This window comes from Aphelocoma coerulescens, chromosome 3 (genome assembly GCF_041296385.1).
Source record: "Aphelocoma coerulescens isolate FSJ_1873_10779 chromosome 3, UR_Acoe_1.0, whole genome shotgun sequence".
Lineage (NCBI taxonomy): Eukaryota > Metazoa > Chordata > Aves > Passeriformes > Corvidae > Aphelocoma > Aphelocoma coerulescens.
This window is the reverse complement of record NC_091016.1, coordinates 13,552,900-13,577,824: the sequence shown is the minus strand read 5'-3', so window position 1 is coordinate 13,577,824 and position 24,925 is coordinate 13,552,900. Positions and strand designations below refer to the sequence as shown.

General features: G+C 41.4%; 1 protein-coding gene across 3 annotated transcripts in view; it reads right to left on the bottom strand.

The window, feature by feature from the left end:
* The window catches only part of PELI1 (pellino E3 ubiquitin protein ligase 1), a 43,676-nt gene extending 18,962 nt beyond the window's left edge, over positions 1-24,714 (bottom strand). Inside the window, exon 1 of one of the 3 annotated variants that reach the window (XM_069009092.1) lies at positions 24,582-24,714. Coding sequence is in view for 1 of the 3 variants with exons in the window: in XM_069009089.1 (XP_068865190.1) it covers positions 12,160-12,214 (55 nt within the window). In the remaining 2 variants the exon portion in view is untranslated. Of the gene's footprint in view, positions 1-12,159; positions 12,325-24,435 lie in introns of those variants that run through there. The other 2 variants (XM_069009090.1, XM_069009089.1) reach the window with 2 other exon arrangements.
* Positions 24,715-24,925: the final 211 nt, after the last annotated feature.

Genomic DNA, 24,925 nt, shown 5'->3' with positions numbered 1-24,925 from the left:
TCTTCTGGTTGAAATGGTAGGGTTATTATCACAGCTATCCGATTACTAAACTGGCAAGGGTCTAAGGGAAAAACCAAAACCACACACAAATCTCCAACTATTTCAACCCCAATAATTTTGCTTATCTGTTTGTGGGTTTATTCTGTAATCCTACTATACCAATGCAAATGAGGGGATAGATAGGGACCTTCTGCATCAATCTCAACAGTAACCCCAGAGACTCATCAAGTCCAATCTTGAGATTTAAGCTGAATCCTCCCCCCTGCCAAAAATCAACAGCCTCATGTTACTGGCACACCAACCCAGCTTTTCCACTGGTAATCTGTAGATCCTTAAAATGGCATTTTTTACTGGGGTGGAGGAGTCACACCACCCCACCTCCCCCATCACTTTCAAGGACTTTTTATTTTGTCCCAGCCTATACAAAGTTGGCAGCTTGGATGCTGTTTTAATCAGGGCTAAGGGTTTGCTTTCGTGATTTTGTTTTAAAAGGAAAAAAAAAAAAGAAAAGCATATCAGGACTGCATTAGTATCACTTAACACACAGATATGGCACCAAGAGTACAAAAGGTGCTCTGTATTCAGGTATTTAACTGCAGTGATTAGTTACATTGGTATGACCACTTCTAGGTTGCATTACTTTTCTCACACAAGTTGTAAAACTTGAGTTGTACTGTTTCAAAAGCATTCATCCTGAAAAGCAGAACTTGAAGACTGATTTGCTTCTAGAACTCCTTTATTCTCATTTTACAGACGCAGCTGTTCAGCATTCAGGTTAATAAGCTTCTAGATTACTTTATGCTGCAGCCACCTAAGAAGCAGCTACAGGTGGATTTGCTCTCTACCACCCCACCCAGCCTCCTGCAGATAGCAATCCTTACCTGCCTTCATATTAGTGACCCTCTGGAGCTATCAGGCAACACCACACAATGTCCTTTTTATAGCTAATCATGCCCCATCTTAATTCAGGTTTTTCTAGGGTTCATTTTGCCCCTAGGCACACTTCTATGTGGCTGCCTCTGAATCTCACCCAACAGAGTTTGAATGACTTTGTTTCCCTGCCTGTGTTTACTCACAGCCATGCTCTACTCAACTGTTCTTGTGTCAACATTGCCCCCCACTTTTATGATGAGGAAGGTTTAATGATTTTCATGGAATCACAAGAACTATGCCAGTCCTTGAGGACTGGAAGCAAATGCCTCCAGCATGCTGTCGCTAGGCAAGCTATCTGATTTCCCCTGGAGTACAGATACCATGCCAGACTAAAACAATACAATCTGTAGCCCAAGATATCACTGCTAATTTCATAAAGTGATGCTGAACTGCAGGGGAGGTTCTTTCCTTGAAGTTGTTAAAGAAATAAAGGGCTGTATCGTCATGTTCTTCTATCTGACTCACAGGCAGATGCTGTACAGTTTGACACAATTACGTGATTTCACATGACATTCAACATGAGCATTGAAGAGGAATGCATTTCTAGCTGTTCCAGCTAAAAAGACAGCCTTACAGACAAAGGCAATGGGCAGCACTATGGCCTCTAGTGTCCTGACTGGCAAGAAGCCTGAATGGCAAACTCCTTATGCTGGAGTTAACCCGATTAGTATATTACACCTGAATTTCAAGACTGACATTTTAAACACCTGTTGATAATTTTATTCAACAGAACAGGCAAGAAGTGGAATAAAAACCCCACACAGGATAAGAGCTTGAAATTACTGCACACAGGGTATATAAAAACAGAGAGTGAAGGAAAGGAAACACAGAAAAGGAAGCAAAAAACGTGGAAGACCAGGACATGTAATGATCCCATGGGGGAGGTATATTTATACACTCAATACTGAATGCTGAACATACACTACACACAACCTGGACTCTGTTTCCCAAGAAGTCAGAGGCTGAACTCTGATCAAAGCCAATGATATCCAAAAAAGAAAAATATTTCATGTGTTGTAAGGCACTAATACTGTTAAGGTGTTCCCAGAAGCCTACCCTCAGGTGCATGAGGGAAGAAGAAAGAAGGGACGATTACTGACTTACCAGCCCCATTAATCTTTTATTGTGTTACGTCACACGTAATCTCTGTGCAAGGAGTTCCCATGTCACACTGTTAATAAAAAGTCATACTACAATGTTTTAAGGAGATTATAGAGGGGGGGATCAGCCTGAAGCCAAGAACATGCTATTTGGAGTATACAATAGAAATGCTAATCAAATAATCTGCAGGAAGAGGAGAAGGGAAGGAAATGACCTAATCCCCCACACTACTGTGTGGTGGCTTATGGCAAGGAGTAAGAAAGTTCTTACAAGGGTCGAGAAAACAAAGGTCCATTGTTATAGCTACAGCTTTGAGATAAGAACCCTTTTCTGCATCTCAAGTTTCTGTGACATGAAGGGTAGGTGGTACTTTATGAACTCTTCTACACTGACCACTTCTGGAAGGGATAGGAAAGGTTAATTAGATTTGTAGGACAGCTGGGTAAAAGACCTAAATAGAATCTCAAGTTCTTGAGGCACAACAAATGTTCCTCCAAACAGATTTGCCAACTCTAAAATGTCTTTCATCCAGCCATGGTAATTCTTAAGCAACTGTGGAGCAATTTGTTACCGAAGGAGCCTAGTTACAGAGTGGCAATAAGTCATCACACTGCACAGAGGCATTTCCCATCACAGGAGTCCATACTCTGCCATCAGACAAACCTAATGAGCATTTCCTATGAAGTCCTGTTCCACCCTTACATCTTTGTGTGCCCGTTCCTCAGCTACACCATGGAAGTCCTTCACAAGAGAAACGGGGCCCAATGAGCAGTTCAACACAGCAGCTGTTGCCCAAGAAAGATATTTGGGAATTAAGCTGCTCTTAAAACAATGTTGTGGTTTAACCAACCCCATCCAGTCACCAAGCACCATGCAGCTGCTTGCTCACACCTCCCCTGCCCAGTGAGAAAGGCAGGAGAATCAGGGAAAAGAAGGTAAAACCCTCAGGTTGAAATAAGAACAATTAAGTAATTGAAAGAAACTAAAATAAAACATAAGGAAAAGGGAGATAACATAGAAGGAGAGAGAAAGAAAATCCAAGAAAGTGATGCTCACACAATTGCTCACCACCCCACTGACTGATGCCCAAACCATCCCTGAGCAGCACCCAGCCCCTCCCAGCCAACTCCCCCTAGTTTATGATACTGGGCATGATGTCCTCTGGTATGGAAATCCCTTTGGCCAGTTTGGGTCACCTGTCTTGGCCATGCTCCCTCCCAGCTTCTCGTGCAGCTCCTGGCTGGCAGAGCATGGGACCCTGTAAAGTCCTTGATTCAGAGTAAGCACTGCTCAGCAACAACCAAAACATCAGTGCATTCACACTATTCTCATCCTAAACACAAAACACAGCACTGTGCCAGCTACTATGAAAATTAACTCTATCCCAAGCTGAAACCAGGGCAGATGGTTCTTCACCTGGCTTCAAGTACCACCTGAAGCATCAGACATGCTGAATTTGTAAAAATTCAAGACTGAAAGAACGATAGGCAAATCATTCCTCATTCTGAAGAAAGCACATTTGTTTCCAAAATGGTCAAACTGATGCAAGTCACCTGCCAAGTCAGAGCCATACAGATGTAGTCACACCAGGCGTCTTTCCAAGACAGTAAACTTTTAATTTTCCAAGTACCTGGAAAAAGCTATTGTAAAAGATTTTTTTTAAGTTCTCTAGGATCACTTCTGGTTCAATTAATCTTGGCTATGCACAAGCACTTCTTTAAAGAATTTTTTAGCTGTTGTTCAGCAATCTTGCAGCATCAGAACCCAGATTCACTGAGCTTCAGGTATTAATGGTTTCCCCTAAAAAAAGAAAAGGAGGCCCAATTTGAATTCATTTCCAAGACACAATTTTTGTACTTGCAAAGCCTTTAAGGTTATAGCAGAACTAGCTGAACCTGCACTACCCGAAATTTTTCATTCCCATAAAGCCAGATCATTTGGCCATGGACTTGTACAGAGAATGCTAAGACAGTTGCTAGAAGTAGTAACACTGTCAATTCTGAAAAACACCTTTGTCTCAGTGATGAAAAACATTTCATGTTAGATTATTCATTCAGATTAGCAAAAAAAAGGAAAAGTATTCAGCTATGGAAATTCAGCTATAACTGAATAGCTGAACACACACTCACATCCTAGGGAAAAAATATCTTAAGAGGGACAAAGTTTGAAAACTATTCAGTACAGTTTCTAATCAACTCACACACAAATGGATCTCTTACAAGAAGGCAAATATATTTATCTTTAAAGAGCTTGTGAAACAAAAAGTCAAGTTTATCCAACAGCCTTCTGCTTTATTCTCAGTTCCTAACCACACTTACTAAATTCCTGACACTCACCATTTTGACCGTAGTCCCCCCGCAATTCTGGTAAAAAAAGTGCTGGATAACATCAAAACGGCTCCCCTCACCTCTGCATGTCAGTGTCCCACGTCCATAGTTCACACTTGAATATTTTGCAATATATTTGCAATATTCTGTTATTAAACATAATCATCTTACTACATTCTTCTCCTCACTTCAAACTTTTAAGACAGTCTTTGCACAAGGTAGAAAACTTGGTCCTTTCTAAACATATCACCTCCAGCATTTGCACATAAAAGCATATGACCTACATTCCTCTGGAGAGCTGTCAGAGGGCTGCCTCCTCTCTGCAAGCCAAGGGTCAGGTTTTCACAGCGGCCTGCTAGGCGATGTTACAGCTCTGCACAGACACACGGGGTTCAGCACCTCCGTTCCCTGTACTTCTGACAGTCAAGGACATCTTTTTAGGAATACTTTAAATACTGTTTTATGAGCTCAGGTACAGAACAAATGTTACTTTAGGCAGTAACTCAAGAGAACAAGAATTGATTACTTGTCACATGCAATAGGCTCCTAATAGTGGTATACAGAAATATGTCCAGATACATTAAAAGCTGCCCCTTAAAAACTAAGGTGAACCAACTTTTATGCTAATACAAGTTGTATTTATCCATAAACACAAAACTAACTTTTTGCACACTTTAGTTCCCATGTGCGCCACCTCCTACAGCCAGCAATTCAAACAGGACAGTTCCAAAACCTTCTCATGTTAGACCACCTGCCTGTTCAGTTTGTAACTGCTCAGAGAAAAGAATCCCATGCCAGTCAATCAGATCTTTTTCTTTCCTTTCTAATCCCATGGGAAATGCATGATTTGGCATATCTAGACAGGTACAATACGTTACTTCCTACACTTCTAATCCAATTTGGGTAAGAGGTTTACTGCTTATAAAAATAAACAGGCAGTTGCACTTTACCTCTGCGCAGGCACTAACACCTAACAACAAAAAGGTCATTCCCAAACAGTAACAATTCAGTGCTAGAGATGCCATCCCTAAATTCTGCTCCTTGGTTGAGACAGAAGCACAGTTACTTCTTTAGAGGTACAAGGGAAAACTGGTAGGTACTCTTGGCTCTTGTCACACGCAATGTTTGGTATTATTGTGCCAAATATATTCCCACCAAAAAAAGCCCAGGACAGAATATCTCAGCCATGGAGATGGAGCTGTACTATTTCTATAGGGACCCAAGGGACTTTGGTCTGACCATATGGTCCAGTTTTAATTAAGACTGAAGGAAATCATTATGTTTAACATTTGACTTACAGTTGCAGGTTTTGAAGGTTGCCACTAGTTTAAATTTTCAATTTTCTATGTCCACAGAAAAATATTACCTTCAAATAAGGGAAAGTATCTAGCTCAATATGGCAGCTTTAGGTTAGTACAGCCTTCAGTTACAACCGCAAGAAGAAATATTCCCTAGAGTGTGGGTCATCGAAGATAAGCAAAGGCATTTTGAGACTGAGTGGCCTGTTGGTTTTCAAAAAAGCCATGCATTTGAAATCTGTATTGCTTTTGTCTACTCAGCATATGTCAGACAAAATTCAGCAGATGAAGACAAAAGTAATTTTAGATTGGTGGAGTACAGGGATAGTGACAGGCACTGTGGCAGAACATTTTTCCAGCAACTGCCAAAGTGATGCACCCATTGTGAGGCAGTGTTAAAATGTTCAGCTGTAGTTTCATGGACTGCCCCAGCATTTTCAATGATGCTACATCACATTACAAACTAATGCAATTACATTAGCAAGGCAGCACTTTTGACTCTTTGTAATTCTACCAGCAAAGAAAGTGTTCCCGAAGACAAAAAAGTTCTTTCTTGAGCCACAAGAATTCCACAGCAGAATTCTGTGTGAATATAAACCTTCAAAATTTGGCCTAGAAACTAAGACTCTTAAAATTGAGGTTTGAGAACACAAGTTCAGTGTATTTCTCATCAACTAAAGCTAGTTTACTTACTTGACATAAAATGTTCAAGCAAAACAGCTCAACAATTTCTTCTGAAAAAAAAAGCCCAAAACAAACAAAAAGCCATGCCCAAAGCTCCATATTGGCCAGGACTCTGGCTCTCTGTACTTACCAGCTCATATTTCAAAGCTACCTGGAGAAGCTTCCAAAGCAAAAAAAGGAGTTGAACAGTTAAAGATGGAGCTAGATTTGAACTAACACAAGCATGAAATAAAATCTACATTTCTTTCTCATTTGGGCATTTTTCTGACACACAGAAGTATCTTCACACTTGCAGACTCACTTCTAGCACTGACCTCTACTTTGCACTTTGTACCTGTATGCTTTGGGAGGCAGGCTTTGTGCAAAGAATTACTTGTTTTCTCTCAAAAAAGAATTTTTCCGTTCAGGAAATGGGAAACACTGTTGGGCAAATACATTGAAAAGAGCATACAGCCACAAAAAAAGGGCAGTTGTGACAGCACCACAACAAAGTGATTTTTGAACAGTACCAGACGATTCAGAACACAGTAGTACTTTAGAGAGTTTGGAAATAAATTTCACATGATTTACAGCATCACTTATTTATTAACCACATTGACTGGTTAATGTGGTACAGATTTCTTCCTTTCTGAACCTTGGGAAAGAGATTAAGAGAAGCCTCCACTTTAACCCATGGTGTGCCCTGTGTGGGTATCTTCAAGTACATCTGTGCCTACCACAGAAACCTTCGGGGCCCTGTTTTTCTAGTACAGCAAAGTTAACAGTAACAATCTAGTCAGGAGGAGCCATTTCAGTTGCCCCTTTCCATTCAGCCATTCAGTGCAGACCGATTCATTCCAAGAAATCTGGCTCTTCAGAAGTGATCTTTGCAAGTTTTTAGGGCTAGATTGGCCCTCTCTGGACTGACACTGTTTATGAACATTGCTTCAAATTGCAAAGTTACTCAGGCTGAGCTCAGCAGTGCCTCACTCACACCTATTCATAAAGGTTTGTAGAAGCCCTGCTCACGTATGTTGCTGTTGTACCGAGAATGACGAGAAGAACGACACGATTCAAGTCAGGAGAATAACTCTATTTAATTAATTATAAACTGGTTTATATAACGTGGTCCACAAGAGTGGTAGGAGGTCATTGGTCCTTCGACCAACCACCCCTTAGAAGGATTGGCTGAGGTTCTCTAACACCCATTCAAAATATATTTTCCAATATACCAAAACAAGATTGGAAAACAAACCCCAGGTGCAGAGATAGAGAATTAGTTTACAAAACCATCTTCACTGTTTCTCAGCTAGCTGTATGAGAAAGGAAAACTTCACAGAATGCTTCAGCAGCTGGAAAATTCCTCTGCTCCTAGCTTTTTAGCATCCACACACATTCAATTTGCTGCTTGTCATCAGTTCTCTTATGTTTAAGGATGTCTCCAGTCAGGCCATCCCTTTGCAGAGCAGAAGGCTCCAAGGGTACAAACTGTCATGGGCAACCTTGACACATGTTAAGAAGTCACTACCCAGATTCAGCAGAGATGTCTGACTCATTCAAGCTTCTGGACCAATGCAAACTCAAAGTAAAACAAAACAACCAAAAAACCCTCAAACATTTACGGAATACCATTTATGTAATTAACTATTCAACAGACATTACTAAAAGAACTAAAGAACCTGAAGTATGGCAAAGTCATTGGAGCCAATATGACACTAGACACCCAGTATGACTTTATGAAGTGTCAGGCGAGTTTTGATGAAAGCTACGAGTCTGTCAAGGCTGATCATCAGCACTGCCTTTAGCACTCACTGTGTGTTGCCTCAATGCAACTTAGTGGCAGAACAAATTGTCAAGCATGCTCAGTGTCACTCCAACAGCATCAACCCCAGCTGTAGAATAGATATTCTCTAAACATAAAGGAAACACTTTATTTGGCTTAGCAGCCACTGTTGTACTTAAACTTTTTAAAACACTGAAGTCATTCTGTACTTTTAGCATTCCACTGATGGAAGTGTGTGGATTACATGTCCCCAGAATAAACTTTGAACCATACCAATAAATACAGCACTGTCAGAAGCTTGCCCTCCCCCTTTTATAATAGGTATTCCTTGCGTGTAAACATGACTGCTAGGACAAAAAGATGCAAGGTCACCTACTCTGAAATGTTATCAGCACTATACAGTGTTACAAAACCAACATGAGGAGTATATCAGTTCCAATAATTTTATTAGTTTTTGAGGCAAAATTTATCTTTTAGTAACCACTTCCAAACTGAGGCTTTTTTCCTTGTTAGAAGGGAGGCACTTCATTTAAATTGCAGAAAAATTTTTAAAAACCCAACAACAAGAAAAACAGGTAAGCACAAAACCCCCTATTTTCTATAAAAGTTTTCACTTTAAAACCAATGTGTGGCCTAAGCTCTTTATTTTGAAAGTATAGTTTAATACCATGGGGGGAAAGAACCGGTAACTTTAGATATAATGAAAGTTAAATAGCTGTATATCTAAAATCTAACAGTTATAGTAGCTCTCTCATATCAGAAATTAGATACACTTTTTTCAATTACTTAAAAGACTGAGGTAAACATTATAGCCAAAATGCAGACGTGTAGCTGTTGACACAGCTTCAGTCCTGAAACCTGCCCAACAAGAACCGTGAGTTAGAGCTCGGTGCCTGTGGAGCAAAGCACCACTTTTGGGAACAACTGCACACTCCCAGTTTTGTGACAGAGAGCTGTATTTTACTGCTTCTGGTATTAAAACTTACAACTAAGCATCTTCATATTGACTGCACTACAAAAGTTCAGCTGCAGGACTAACTACATGTTTTACTTGTTCTAGGTCCTTCTTTTTAAAAACAGGTCTGAGCCTAACATGAAGGGGTGTGAGTTTAGGAATTACTGGATTTCTTTTCATAGCTAAGCCTGTCTTTTCCAGTCATCCTCCCCCATTCAGCAATATGAGAAGGTTAATAATCATAATAAATGTGATTTCCATCCCAACATCCTCACATGTTACTTACTAATTATTTTATTAATACATTTAAATAAATGTCTTTGTTTACGAAGACATAGCATAGTGCTTATTCCTTAACTTCTAATAGAGAAGTCTACCTAAACCAAAAATTGTGTAAGAAAAAGAAAGGCTGCAATTCTCACCCCCAAAACAATACCACTGTGACTGTATATACTGAAGCAGCAAGACTTATCTTTACTGGCAAAAAAAAGGTCCAGAATACAAAAGTTAAGCAAAGATAACAGAAGGCCTAACACAAAGGGGCATGGAAATATTACAATCAAAACTCCCAGTGAAGTGGCAGCCAACTGAAATCAAAGATCATAAGAAAAGCTTTCTTGTGAATCAAAAGCAACATGAAATCTCTTTTTGACCACAAATGCACAGAGTAATCTAAACCAGCTCCAGTGTACAGAAGACTGAATCCTTTGACAGAACTTCAGCCTTTCAGGTAAATGCCTGCAAACTGAACATGCTCCAAAGATGGTTTTTAGTGTGGCACAAATGAAAAATATCTAATTAAATTTTAAAAAGTAAAAATACTTGCAGCCTGTAAGTTTAGCCCAGATTGGAATTCTGCAACAAGATCCTCTTCCTTAAGGGTCTTTTTAAAGCATGCCAAAACCATTAGTTAAAAGGATAATCTAAATAAAGCCATTGTTAAAAAAATAAAACTACATCATGCCATGGCTGGAACAGCTAAGGTACCGGTCAGGGAGGAAGGATTATTTCCTGGCACAGTAACGAAGCAGCAGACTTAGTTCTCTCTTTCTATTACTATATTAAACCTTCCCAATGTTTCACAAAAATAAAACTGAGATTTGGAGCTCATCTGATTAGCAGATGATCAGTTGTACTGAGAAGCAGGACTTTGTTTCTAAGCATAGTGTGCCAAAAAAAATTGAAGCCCATGTTCTGTTTTCCTCCATCTACGAGGTCACTTCACCAAACCTGATTCTTGAGCTCAACTATGCAGGTGTAAGTAAGGATTCAGCTGCACTGAAGGCAACTGAATTCAGCAGCATAAGCAAGATCACTATCAGCCTACCTGTGCAAGACTGTACTAGAGCAAATCTTGGCGGGACATGTAATTTAATTCACCTCTCTGATTCTGGATAAGCCCCAGACCTTCAAAATAATTACAATGCTGTCAGAGACAATGTTCACTGTCAGTTACAGTATTTAGTTGTCTACTGTTTCTCTGAAGGGATGAAGCACTTAAATGCCAGCTACCCTCCAGCTTCTCAAGCCACCAGCTTCAACTTTGTTTCACAACTCCTTTAGAATTTTTCCAAGTGTTTTTGGCCTATATACTAGTACTCGAACACAGCAAGTCCTCTCTGACCCACCATGTTTCATTAGATAGAAACCTCTTCCTAATGCATTTTCCAACAAAACTCTCAAGTTTATGTTCTAACACCTACATTATTTTAAAAGCTCTACACCATACTGCATTATCTGTTGAACTTCCCTTTGAAAGACACTTGCAGAGTTAAGGAATTTTGGACTAAGAATTCACTCATGAAAGAAACTTGACAGAAGAATCGAGAGGCACAGTGGAATACAGGGCTGATCAGAAACTAAAATAAATATGAAGCACAAATTCAAGTCAGCAAACTCATGTGAAATAATGAAGTGGTATTTCCCATACCTAAAATGTTTCAGGCTGTTAACCACCAATGCTGACTGCTCATAGCTAGTTTTGGGACTTTGGCAGTTGAAACAGAAACAGCAGCCACTGAAGTGCTGATAGCTTTGATCATGAAAAACATTATTATGATTAGCATCTCATGCCTATTTGCTCCAATCCCCTGAGATGTAAAATAAAACCATAAACATTTTCAAAGTTACATGCCAAAAGTCCTCTCACTATTAATCACACCCTTTGTACTTGAGGTTGTACTCTCAATTTCACTAGTACATTAACTCCACTTGAAAACTGGTCTAAGCAAGGTAAAGTTGATATTCTCACAACAGCATATTGTGAGTTGGTTCAAGCAATACTGAGAGGAGGCAGCAGCTGTTGTCCTCCAACCAGACAGCTAAGGAAAAAGAACAAGCCACAGATATATTCACAGGCAAAGCTACAGAAAGCAATGCAAGAATTTTAAGCCTACCACATCAGAAGGATATATAGTCAGTCTAATAACAAAACTTAAGGCACAGCTCCCTGAACCTCTTAGGAAACTCCCACAATTAATTTGTTTCTCTTGAGTTAGTGAGAAAACTCAGCTCATGGAAAAACTCTGGTCAGCAGGTCTGAAGTAAAGACAGGCCAAGGACTGCATAGCTCAGATCTGGGGAGGGGGAGCTATGTGTGTGCACAGGCCAGGGAAATGAAATGGAGAAGGCATCACTCTCAGCAGGCAGTAAATACTGTATCAGAGCCTCTGGAAATAACCTTAGCTAGAAATCAAACATTAGGGCACGAGAAAGTAAAATTGGTACCGTTTAGAAGGCATCTCGCTAATATAATACTCTGCATTTTTATAAAAGCTGTGAGTGGTTGCTGTAGAGAGATACTGTCCAATGAACTACTTAAAGCATTCTCTTCCATGTATTCCTTAAAAAGATAGTGATTAGAGAACAAATACCTTCACAGATAGTTGCAGCAAGACAATAGAAATAGTTTGTATTGTTCTACACTTTTATTTTTAGCAGCTAATCTCAATCAAAATCTTCCAGAGGTAAATAAAAGCTTTATTTGAAAGGAACCGTAGAAGTAGTTACTGAATTCTCCAGACGAAAAATTTGAAAAGAAGTTCATTTGCAAGTAAAAAAGTTTGTTCTTGTAGAACAACTGTGTAGATGAAAACTCACCATGTCCAAGCACCTCGAGATTGTAACCGCACTTCCACTTGGATTTACGATACATAATCAAAAGCCTCACGCGCAGAGGGAAAGGGACCTGTTGATGATGGTGGCTGTCAACAATGAGCTGAGATCAGTTAGCTGCTAGTGCAGACAGGACAACGATTTTCAACACTGCGAGAGAAAGCCAGAGTGAGACCACATCAGCACCAACAGGGAGCATCAGCAATTGAGAACTGTCGGCTGGCAGAGGCACAGGTAGGAGATCTACCTCTCACTCACAGCCACTGTAAAGAATGGTTTTGTAGAGGTTAGCTCAGTGTCTACTGAACAAACGTGTCTTTGGCCACAGCATATACCATTCTCTCCAGTCAATACTTCTAGTGCAAAGCAACTCAAATGCTCACTTCTTCCAAATTATTCAGGGAATTCAGTTGCCAGTTGGTGCACTCAGGATTTACTGAAATTTAAGAATATGTTCTGGCATTATACTGGATAAGTCATAGTTTTACATTTACAGAAGACTGCCAGTTGCAGGTAAGCATTAGACAAGCGCTGTCAGCAGACACCCTGGCTGTGTGTAATCCAAAACCCTGCAAAATAAGAGGGCTGAAAGGGCTGGCTTTAACTTTAAACTACTTAGAGTAAGGACACCTGGACCAGGTGAACTCCAGAGTTCCCTTCCAAATTCTTCTCTTCGTTGACAAACCTGGCCACTAGCAGAGAGGCATGAGCTTTGCATGCAAAGACTGAAGCCCTGCATCACAGAGCTATTATTTATCACCTATTTGTATCACAGCAAGATTGCCTGAATTTAGTTGTTAATGATTAGGAGGAACACATTCTGCAGTTAAACAATTTTAAGGTGGCATAAACCACTGCTGCCTGCAAAAGCAGCAGGCCTGCCTGTGGCGTGGCAGTTACATGGCACAAGGTTCTCCACAACCATGATTTCCACAGATCCATGCTCCAAACTGTTTCTCAACTGGGATTTACTCAGTGCAGAGTGCACCTGAACAGATGACAGGAACAAAGAGTTGGGACCACCTTCCATATGACTGTGTTCATTTCCAGGAAAACAGTAAAACTATGTATTTTTAAATGCATGGACTAACTAATAGTGAGATAACAGGAAATAAGAATGTATTTCTGAGCAGTACTTAAAAGCTGTGTTAAATCTTGAAAAACAAGGAAACTTAACTACTCCCATTTTCAACTAGAGCTAATTTTGTTTTCTGTATACTTGCTCTTCTATTCAACTTATTTTGTTCTTTTAGGTAACAGAAGCTATATTCATCAGTAAAAGACTGCTTAGTACAGCAGTAGTCTTATTAGCATGCATACTGAGTTAAAACTAAGCTTATATGAAGGATGTCTTAAAATTAAGCTTGAAAACAAGCACAGTAACAGCAATAAATGAAAAAATTAAAATCATGTCTCAGTTACAAAAACACACTTGGAACAACCCATAGTTCTGTCTTCATCAAGGCTTAGTCATTTCCTGTACATTTCTTCACAGGGCAGTATTTTGTCTGTTCTCATTACTGCAAGTTACCATCATCAGTTGCTACAATAAAACCTGGGGTACACCAACATTAATACAGGTTATTGTCCAGTTGAAAAACTCTTCCACCAATAATTCTTCTCAATTGATGACTTGGTGGCATGCTGGGAAAGCATCTTCTGACCCTGCCTGGCAAAGATAACCTGCAGAAACTGAACAGGCCCCAAAAGAGACTCCAGTACATGGAGTGCAATAAGAAGACAGGTGTAGGTCACAAAATACAGTCTCTGAAGATCGTGAGGTAATATCTGAAGGTTGTCAAAGCTTAAGTAACAGTTCCAAAGATTAATCAGCATCTTAGAGATGGAGTAAAGTCTGAAGTATAAACCATGGCTGAGAACTAGACACCCAACTTAAAACCATGCTTAGCACTTCAGCAAAAGAGGAGACCTAAGAAAAACCACCAGCTGCCAGGGTTAAGCTTACAATACAAACTAGGAATTCCCACACACTTTAACTATAATGATTACTATTAACAGGGAATGTAGAAGTCATTGGGATTTTATGTCTCTCTCTATCAAGAGACAGACTATCTACTTAGGTCTTTGAAGCACTGAGCGACTTTACCCTCTGCTGGAGTTGTTGAAGTTGCAAAGCAGAAACCAAAACAGACTGTCATTTAATAAAAGCAGCCTCAGCAGAAGAAGTGAAAGGGAAAACCCAGGCCCCACCGAATGCCATGCTGCTCCACATCAACACAATGGAAGGGAATCCTGTTCCACTCTGAGTGCTATGAGCCACCTGGCCAGAAGCCATGCTTATGCACAGCTACTTGGCCTTGAGGGTTGAAAATAAAAGATGAACAGCCAAAATCTGAGGCCAGCAGACACAGCTGTCAGGCAGGGATCAGCAGACCTGAGGACTGCAGCATTACAAATGCTCCAGCCCACGTTGGTTGGCAGTTTTGCACTATATCCTATTCTTTCCCTCAGTTATTTCCTTCCTCTCTTTGTCTACTTACCATAACTCCTACTTGTGCTCTGCTTCTCTCCCCTACCTCTTCCCTTTTTTGTCTCTTTGGAATCCAAGGTCTTTCTATCAGGCTTCTTCCTATTCACACAGTATGGTAGTGCTGAAGAATCAAAGTTCACAATTTTTGGTATGTTCAGCTTCCTGTCTCAGGATTTTATAAAAATCAAGTTTCTTGAAAGACGGTTGACAGACTCTGTTAACACTGCCCTCAGTCGCAACATACCAGTCAGTATTAAAGCAAAGAGTTCACAAATAATGCAGTGTGCTGATTTAGCTTCTACAAATGGAGAGTTTGGCCACTGCAGGGATGTCTGATCTACAGCTCTCAGTCACATAAACAGTCCCCAGCCACAGAAATAAAGACTGTCATGATCCTTCCCCAAACTCCTGCAGGGGAAAAAAATAACATGATAGCATATTGGATGGAACAGCTCTAAGAAAAATCAATAATAGTAGCTGTAAAATCTAAAATTAAAGTAAGCCTGTTTTTGATGCTTTCAGTACACACGGTACATTAAATTTGGCATAAGCCCAATGGAACATGAAGTACTTGTGGACAATGTCTGCCAAGAGCTAGTCTTTAAAGAACAAACAGAGAGCCTTAGTTAATTTCTACTTTATGCATCTGAAAAAAAATTAAATCAAGGTGATCTTTCTGAGGGAACATTTGTACTAAATCTAATTGGTGTGCTTTGTGCAATGCTGAATGGAACACATGCCCATTGGCAGAGAATCACCATTTGTCATTCTATAATCCCTTCCACTTGTAACAAAAGGTTACAAACAGATGTTAGACCTCCCCACATTCCAAAACACTGCGCTTTCCTGCTCAGCATCAGGCTTGTGCCTCATGTAAGCTCTCTACCTAGTTCTCAGTCATGTTGACACTTCTAAACATCTGACACAGTGAAAGCAGAAGAAAAATGAGAAGCCTGAACTCAGGCAACTCACGCTGCACTATCATTTTTTTCACTCACCTTCACATTTGTTGGTACTCCATCAGTTTACATGTCTCAAAGCAGAGCAAGGTTTGATTAGTAACTGAATAGTTATTTGCATTTCCGTAGCAGCCTCCAAACATTAACAAATTAAGCATCAACAACCTGTGAGTTCCTTACCTTTTTTAAAATAAGGACAAAAAACAAGAGACAAGCCTAACATCCATCTGGGGCTTTGGAGATGTCATCCACCATCCCAGCACAAAGGTTCCTCTCCCTGCCATCTCCTATATCCTGCACTCCTTTCTAGTTGAACAGGAGAGTGAAGCACAATTCCAGCTTTGTTAGTTTCAGTCGCAGCCCCGCCTTGGGAAACTGGAGCAGCAAGAGAAGAGGAAATAGGCAATGCTACACTTGACACCAGCCCAAAGTCAGGCAAGAAACTTCTCATGCCATCTCACTCTACATGTCAGCCAAGCACTGTCTGAATCTTTAAAGCTGTTATTTCTTGGTGATTGAGGTTTTGAAATATATAAAGCAGCCAGATAAATCTGACTGTTACTCCTCCTCACTAATAGCTGTAAAATAATAGCAGAATGTCTACACTACTTGCTATTGTGGACTCCAAGAGACTGAAAGACACCAGACACGTGATTATTAAAATGATAATGTTCACTTCTCCCTATGACTGGTCTCTCTTGGCTTTAAAGTAAGCGTTAACTCTTCCCTCACCTTTTGGATCAGGCTCCTCTCTCTGCTCCTGTTTAGAAACTGGCAACTTGAACAAGTCCCTCCCCAAAGTTGGAGAGTAAGGGAAAGGCAGCAAAAATTCTTGTAACACTTCCCCTCTTGAGGCAGAGGCTCCTCTTGCTGCCTATGTATATCTCAGAAGAGGGATATATGAATGCTTATTTCAGTGAGGAAAAAAATTAAATAGCCTATATATATCGGCATAGAAATTCAAAAGTAGTTGCTGTATCTAAGTCACAAATGGCTTACAAGCCCACACTTTCTACTAGAGCACACTGACCTTTCTCAGCCAGCAGTGAGAGGTACAAGAACCTACCCTATGTTCACATCTGCTCCTCAGAAACCCTCTGACAAAGCTAAAATACTAGCCACAGTACTGACTGTATATATATGCACACGTGCAAGAAAAAAAAAAGGATAAAAATAAAAGCTATTTGTGCATTTACTTGCCTGCATGATCAAGTTGAGTTCCTCAATTTCAGCAGGTGGCTGATAGTCTCAGTACAGTAATACATCACTTCTTTTAAAAAAGACAAGAGAAAAAACCCCACCAAGCTGTTACCCTCATCATGGTGCACTCCAGCCCTTAGGAATAACCTTGAGCAGTTTACAGAAACCTCACCCAGCAGGCAACAGTTCACCTGCACCAAAAGGGAAAGCTCAACTGGAATGATAGTTCACATCCACCAAATGCAGCACCTAATAAATACTAACACAACTGATGTGGGCTACCAGCATCATAGTAATTACCTTATTATTAAAAAAAAACAAACAAACAAACCAAAGATCCAGTATGATGGATCCACCTACCACAGGAATCAAGAGATGATGACTTGGCCATGAAAGCCATCTAAGCACAAAGGGGTGATCAACTGTCTTCAGACTAATATGCATTACAATGTAATTTGTCTAAAGCTTGGTCTGCTACTCCCAGGGTACAAAGCGCAGTTATAAATATATATGATATGTATATCTATCTATATGTATGTATGTATGTATATTAAAACACAATCTTGTAACTCTAAGAGGTACAAGGACAGCAGACTGGAGCAGGAAGCAATCTTTATCTGAAGTGTCAGCACTACCATCACAAATTTGCCTCAACATTATGACATGAGAAAAAAAGAACAAATGAAACATTAAGTGTCTGCTCTTGGGCCTTCTGGTTCTCTGCATTACCAAACTGAAAAATTGTTAGACCTTTGTCCTGTTAAAAAGCAGTTTTTAACCAACTGTCTCTAAGTTTCAGGCCATTTGAGCTGGTTCTCTCCCAGCTCTTTATTGAAAGTACATTAAATAAATACCCCCCCAACTAGCAGGTGTTGAAATTAGGTGTTACCACAACGACTTATTTTATAGTTTGACTCTTATCTTCTGCACTGTAACTACACAACTGCACAGACAACGTGCTCATGCCACTTGCGGGCATGATACAGTTTTTTGTGGACTTCTGAAAGCAGCATCCTAAATCTGAAACCTAATTACCATGAAAGCTTGATCACGAAGATGAAAACAGCAGTATTGACTGAACAGTCTGTAACTCTGGCTTCTCAAATATTAAGTCAACTACTCGGGTTTCCTATACAGGAGGAACTCTCCCAGTTTCTATCAGAAGATTTGTTAGCACGTTCCATTTTCTTTCCTAAATTCAAAAGACTGCAGTTACCCAGCAAAAAGGAGTCAGATCCAAATCCAAGAGGGAGCACATACCCTACCTCCAATATTAATAAGGGTTGCAGCCACTTTACTCTCTTGCACTGCAGCACAGAAGTTCAAAGTTATCTTCTGCTAACCTTAAAATACAACAGCAATCTAAACACAGCAACTCTAATATCTGCCTGCATTTACTTTCTTCCACATTGAGCACTCCTCAGAGTATTTGAAGTGGCTCAGGAAAAAAGTAAACAAAGCCAAACAAAGAAAAATAATTAGTGGGAAATGAGACAACTGACATTTTTAGAATATAGCAGTTTATCCCAAGAGGGGCACTAAAGAAGGAAAATGAGCAACAAGTTCTTTAGAAGTAAGTAAATTACTTACAGTAAGCCTCCACGTATGATGCATTTTGCATTTTTACCCCTAGCCTCATACCAAATAAAGAGTTCAGCTCCATGATCTGACATAAGGATCACTTTCCCTGTTGAAACTTGTGTTAAACCACAATTAAGGCGATAATTATTCTTGTAAAAATATTGTATGGAACTACAACTGCTTCAGATAAGTGGAAAAGATATCAAGGTAGCACAAGACAAAAATCTCAGTATATATATTAACACTTAAAGAGAAGAGGAGCCTTGAGATTTCTTAGTGGAAATTCTTCAGGGACCACTTTTATCATTTAACGTGAATAATTTGTCTTAGGACAAAGAAAATACAGATGCAGTACTTGAGCTTGTATGATTTTAAAAATCTAGTCTTTACTGTTTAATACTGCTAGACTGTTAAAAGCAGAAGGACCTGGGAGCAGAGAAAGTGGGCACTTTGGGGCAGACCTGTCGGAAAGGCATGATCTTGACTCAAGGAAAGGAACTACGAACATATGGAACCCTAAGCCTAACTTTGTGACTAGTTAAACCTTGTCTTACAGTGTAAGGCCATATGTGCAGGCTACACAGGCACACGAGCTCCCTTTCCAAAAGCTCACAGTTCCACCTGGGTGCCTCGCAAGCTGTTCCAGACAGATCAATTCCTGGGCAAAGATGACTGGCTGGTTGAAATGTTTTGAGCTAGATCTAACCCAGAGATGTCAGTTTGACTGCCCTGACCCAAAAAACAATGAAGCCATTAGTGTTTTCAGCCCAGATCAAGGGGTTATCATCCATGGGGATAAGCTGGCAGGGACAAACTAACTCAACAGCTGTGACTTTCCTGTTGCTCACTGCACAGTTCAGACAATTAAGCAGAAACACTGAAGAGACAAGCAGGACAGTGTGAGATGTACAAACCACATCACCAAGTTTGTTCTCACTATGCCTTCACAAATTCTTGCAGGCCTTGAGCTCCATCAGTGTCAAATCTTAACAGCCTTTTCAACAAAAACCAAATCAGTGCCCTCAAATTCAATCTCTATTCCCTACCTTGCCCATGTAATAAGGAAAATAGGTATGCCAGCTCAGAAAAGAGTATTTGTAAGCATTTGTAATGAAGCCCAAAGGGTTACATAGTTACAGAAACATTAGAAACTTGAAATACAAGCAGCTAAGTACATCCAGACAGATGAATCAACTGGCAATAGAAGGAAAAAAACCATTGATGGTGGTCTACTTAAAAGAAAATTCTGGCTAGGAAGGGATTTGTGTTTTATTATTTTTCTGGATTTTGGTTGCTTTGGGTTGTTTTTTTGTTTTGTTTTGTTTGTTTGCTGTTTTGTATCTTCAAGTCCTAGCTCCAACAAACTATCCCCCAGAGAATCCTACCTGATTAACTTACTCCAAACCCATAACCTGCAAGTACCCACACAGTATTTTTCTATATATCCCATTCACTCAAAACCTCAATCAATCCACAAAACACCATTATCTAGAAGCTATCCATATTATCAACTACCCTTAACAATATCAAAAAAATATTCTAAAAATCTGGTTTGGGTCTTTTTAACTATAGCCTTTCAATACCCTCCTTGCTGTTCACACATACATACACACCATAATGTAGCCAGACTGGCACCTCCCTGCCCCAATTATCTCTGTACTATTAAAAAAACTTCTCACAAGGAATGCTTTTCCCCCTTCTAAAAACACATTTATGCAACGAACTTCTACAAACAGGGTTGGCACAGAAAAATATCTGGTTGGCATAGCTGTCTAGCCAACGTCAAGGCAGATCAAGTGTTTTGAGCCAACCTTGACACATATCCCAAGTCTTCTATAACATATACAGGTGAACAAGGAAAGGGAGTGTGAATTGAACAAATCCTCTTCCTGACAAGAATATGATTACTGGACCAGAGTAAGAGGTTTTGACTGCTCCTAATCTAAAACCTGCAATATAGCTTTAATTAGAAGAGTAAAATTATAGGATACTCCCAATCCTGAAACCACAGCCAGAAATTCACTGCAAGGTTTAGTCCACTCTGCTTTTGAGTATGAGATTCAAGCCCAAAATTCAGCATTTACATAAGTACCATGGGTGGCATTCAAGCCACTGTGATTAAATTCAGCAGCATGGATTAAAACCAAGGTCAGCAGATTAACTTTTATTACCTGTTCATGCACTGAGCCATGCTCCTGCATGGCAGCCTCCAGAGGATACCATCAGTCCTTAACCAAACACTTTCACCCAGGCACTGCATTCAGTCTCAACCAAACAAGCTGCTGACTCGTTCACACTTGAGCCCACGTCCCCAAATGCCACCTCACACGCCAGCCAGGAGACATTGCTGGAGCAGGATTGGCATTGATGAGCACCTACCTCCAGCACAGGGTGCTAGCAGAGGACAATAGCTTTTTCCTGCAAAGCCTGTAGCTTCCAGTCAACTATTTCACAATCACTCATCACACTACAGGGTTATTCCAGAAAGGTCACTTTGAGCAGCTAGGAACATTTGGTGCTCCAAATCACGTCACATGTGTCAGTAAAAGAAGTCCATGGCACAGGGCTCACCTAGGCAGCCCATAAGCTGTGCACTCACTCGTGCAAAGCACCCAGGAACCTCTGCCTACCTGAAGAAAAAGTTTCTTTTCAAACCAATATAAATACAGGATACTTGTAAAAGAATATACTCATAGTGCAAGGCTGTCATTTTTCTGCAAATCAAGTTATTGCAAAAGAGTTTTTACTGCTTTTAGCAGAAGGCAGAAACAAGGTAGAGCTTGCTTTTTTTTTTAAGTTTTAGGATGATTTCTAACAGGACAAACAGCTTCCATCTTTTTTAACTTGAAAGGCAGGCTTTTGAATACATACATTCACACATTTTATCCAAGAAACACAATCACTTGTAACTATTAATGGCCACATCCATTACAAAACATTAAGGCCACAAAGAATGTGCCATGATGCTACCTTATTGCCCCAGCCCCCCTGCAAGCACGAAGTGGAGAGCCCACAGCAGCACATGGACAGGCAAATCCAGCCCACGAGCTGCCCACCACCTCCTGAGAGGCACAGAGCCACTTAAGTTTTGCCCAGCTGACATGATTTTTCATAACTAAATTGCTGTTTTACCTTCTTCCCCATTAATCTCTTCATCCAAGTAGGCTAACTGGGCCTGACTGGAGATGCAATATTAATTTCAGTAGGACTGGGGAACTACAGTAGGAGTATGACACTTCCTGGGGCATCCTGCTAACCGGTAGATTGAAAGGAAACAGAAACAAGATCAGATGGAAACATGCTTGCTTTTTTTTTCCACTGAAACTCAGCAGCATTCAGCGGCACTCGACCTACTTCCTATCCCATGTCTTTGCTGTCACTTCCTTTGACAGTTTGTCAGCACGCTTGTGAATCTGGAGATTAAGGAATGAATGTCTAGGAGGCAAAAGAGCTGGACTTTTTCATCCTGATGTTCAGTCAAAACTTTTACAATCTAACCAGCAAGGCACACAGTGACCAGGCAGCAACAAGTACCTCCAATTCCTGGCACCCAGCAGGAATTGCTAATCAACTGTGTAATTTCGCTTACAAGTATGCACTTAAAGGTGACTGATTTCTCATGAAACACCCTCATTCTTCCTTTTTTAGCTCAGAGCATGGATTAGCATCTACAAAAAGCTTTGGGTTTTCTGCTTTCCTGTATTCCAGAGTTCCTGCCTGAAAAGACATTTTATATCAAAAAATAGTTCTAATTAGCTCCTTACAAATGAATAAGAGTTTTAAATACCACTGGCTACAAGCACATGATCCTCTACTTTGTACCTACAAACACAGTCACTAGCTATAAATGCTGAAGTGAAAGGATCCTGTTTGCCATGCCTGGTTTCTTAATAGAAACCAATACAGCTACCAAAATACAAAATGGTTGTAGCAGAGGTAGTATGTTAAGTTCTACTTTAACTGAAATACTAGTAGTTACTCAGAGTGTAAATTTCCAAGATGAACACTAGCACGGTGAGCTGCTGTGTTGAGAAATAAATTCCAGTATTTGGTAAGAACGGAAACATTCATGAGGCACACGTTACACGATTTTACCCAGCGTTAACAGTAGGTGCTCCTACATGTTTAATTCATTTGAAATAGGAGATGCTGAAGCTTAAGGTACCCGGTAGCAACCTATATACAACCAAAATACATTCCTAAAGCTTCCTGCCAGGCCATTCACACGACTTCAAAGAGTTAGGACACTGATCTTGCACAGCACTAAGAGAGTCTAATTTTCCAACTACCAATGCTCAATTTTCAACAAACCATGCTTTTTCTTGAGGGGAAGGACAGCGGTGGAGAGGAAAGGGGGAGGTGTCCTGTGCAGAGGTCTGAACTTTGGCTCTACATTACTCACTCCAAAATTGTCGGCCTAAAACATTACAAAGCCACACAGACCACACAACACATGCAAACGAAGATCTGGGCAGCCTGTTCATCTCCACTAACCTACAGGCGCCTTCTGGAACAAAAAGCAACCGAAGACGTATCATCAACAGGTCATCCGGCTGCTTCTTTGTGGGAAAAAAAATTCGAAACGCTGCTGAACAGAAACCGGAAATGGCCTTTTTTTTCCCCCGGGTCTCCCCCCGCCCCCCATACGCGTTCAAAATGAAAAAGAAATAAACCTATCGCCCTTCAGATGCAGAAGCGCCAGCTTCTAGCTAGCTGAAAGGCTTCGTAATTTTCCTTGCCAAGTAGTGTTTTTTCACGGCAGAGGAGTCCCAGGGAAAAAAAAAAAAAAAAAAAAAAGGGGTGGCCTTTAAGGCCAGAAACACCAGCGTTAAAGCCAGACTGCTCTTTCCTCACATGTATTCCAGAAGCTGCATTTTGCAGAGGTGAAGTAGCTGCAGTTTTTGAGGGGGCAGTTAAAACAAAAACAAAGGGGGGGCGGGGGGGCGGGGAGAAAAATGCTTCTGGTAATAAAAACATAACTGCTTCAAAATATACCCTTTATGAGATGAAAATTATTCGGCTGAAAACACAACTGCTCCTTCTCTCCCCTGCCTTTTGAATATCTTCTCTACAGCTGTTGCAGGCAGAAATGCCCCCTTCGTACTAGATCCTCCTGAAAACGCATTATTTAACTAGGTGAAAACAAGAGTGAAAAGAAAAGCCGGACACAAGTTGCGCTGGACGGCGGGCTGCTCACAAAAGAGCCAGAGCTGAGGAGATGGGAGAGAAACCCTGCAATTCCCCCAAGAAGCTTAAAATTAAAGACACAACTTACCCACCGCCCATCTGGATTTTTCCAGAGTAAAACAACATCAAATTTGGAAGAGCTAGGGTTTTAAAAAAATTTTTAAAAGTCCAAAGAAAAAGAAGCAAGCTTTCCCACCAAGATCTTTCAGGTTAACAACAGCCAGACAAAATCCCCCTTTGTTTTGTTGTCACCCGCCTGCGTGCTGCTCCCATTCCGCGCTCCGGCACGGGAGGCTGCGATCAATGGACTTCGCGGGGGAGGCGGGGGGAGAGCTCGTTCTTACCCCCGAAAAATATATACACCGCCACGGCCGCCAAAAAAAATCCACCCCCCGAATTCAACAGAACCCTGGTGTTCAAGTATTGAGCGACTTTTTTTTTCCTTTTTTTTTTTTTTTTTTTAAGTGATGTTTTTCCCGAGGGCAGACGGCTCAGCAGCCGCTCCATGACAAAGAGCTTCCCCAGCACATCCAGCCCCAGAGCGGGGCCAACTCCGGGCGGGTGGGAAGGAAAAAAAGATTAAAAAAGAAAGACAAAAAAAAAAAGAAGACAAAAAACTTCCCAAACCCCCGGGGGAAAAAAAAATAAGAATGGAGAATTATTTTAGAACCAACCACAACAAGGGAGCCCTGCGAGGCGCAGTACAAAGCGCGCAGGGCGGCGGGGAGGGGAGGAAGGAGCCCGAGGAAGGAAGGAAGGAAGGGGGCAGGCCCCGGGCAGGCCCCCCACCCCTTCAGTAGCAGCGCGCGGATGGGGCTCTGTCGCGACAAGCGCGATACTCACCCCAGGGAGGAAGGAAACGGGCAGAAGAGGCACCCCACGCCGGCAGGCCGGGAGCGGGGGAAGGGGGCAGCCTCAGCCTCCTCACGGCCGCACGGAGGGCGATAGATCCGACTGGACGACAAGGGAAGAAGCCTCAGAGCGCTCACCTCCGGCCGGCAGGGCTCTGGCGGGCCGGTGCTGCGAGCCACAGGCCGGGGAGCAGCGGCAGCAGCTGCCGGGAAGCGGCGAGGAGAAGAAGCCGATGGACGCCGCCGGCTCCGCCACCCTCACACCGACTGCCGCGCGCCGCCCCCCCGCCCCGCCTCACCGCGCGCCACACCAGCGGGGCGGGGCCCAACGGGGCCACGCCCCCTCCCCGCCCCGGGGCATGGCGGGAGTTGTAGTCCCGTACCCCCCCGCCCCGCGCTGAGTTCAGCCCGTGTGCCCCCACATGTGCGCACCGGTGCGCAGGTATGTGTGCATCCACTGACCTGCGCTTCCTGTGCTGCCC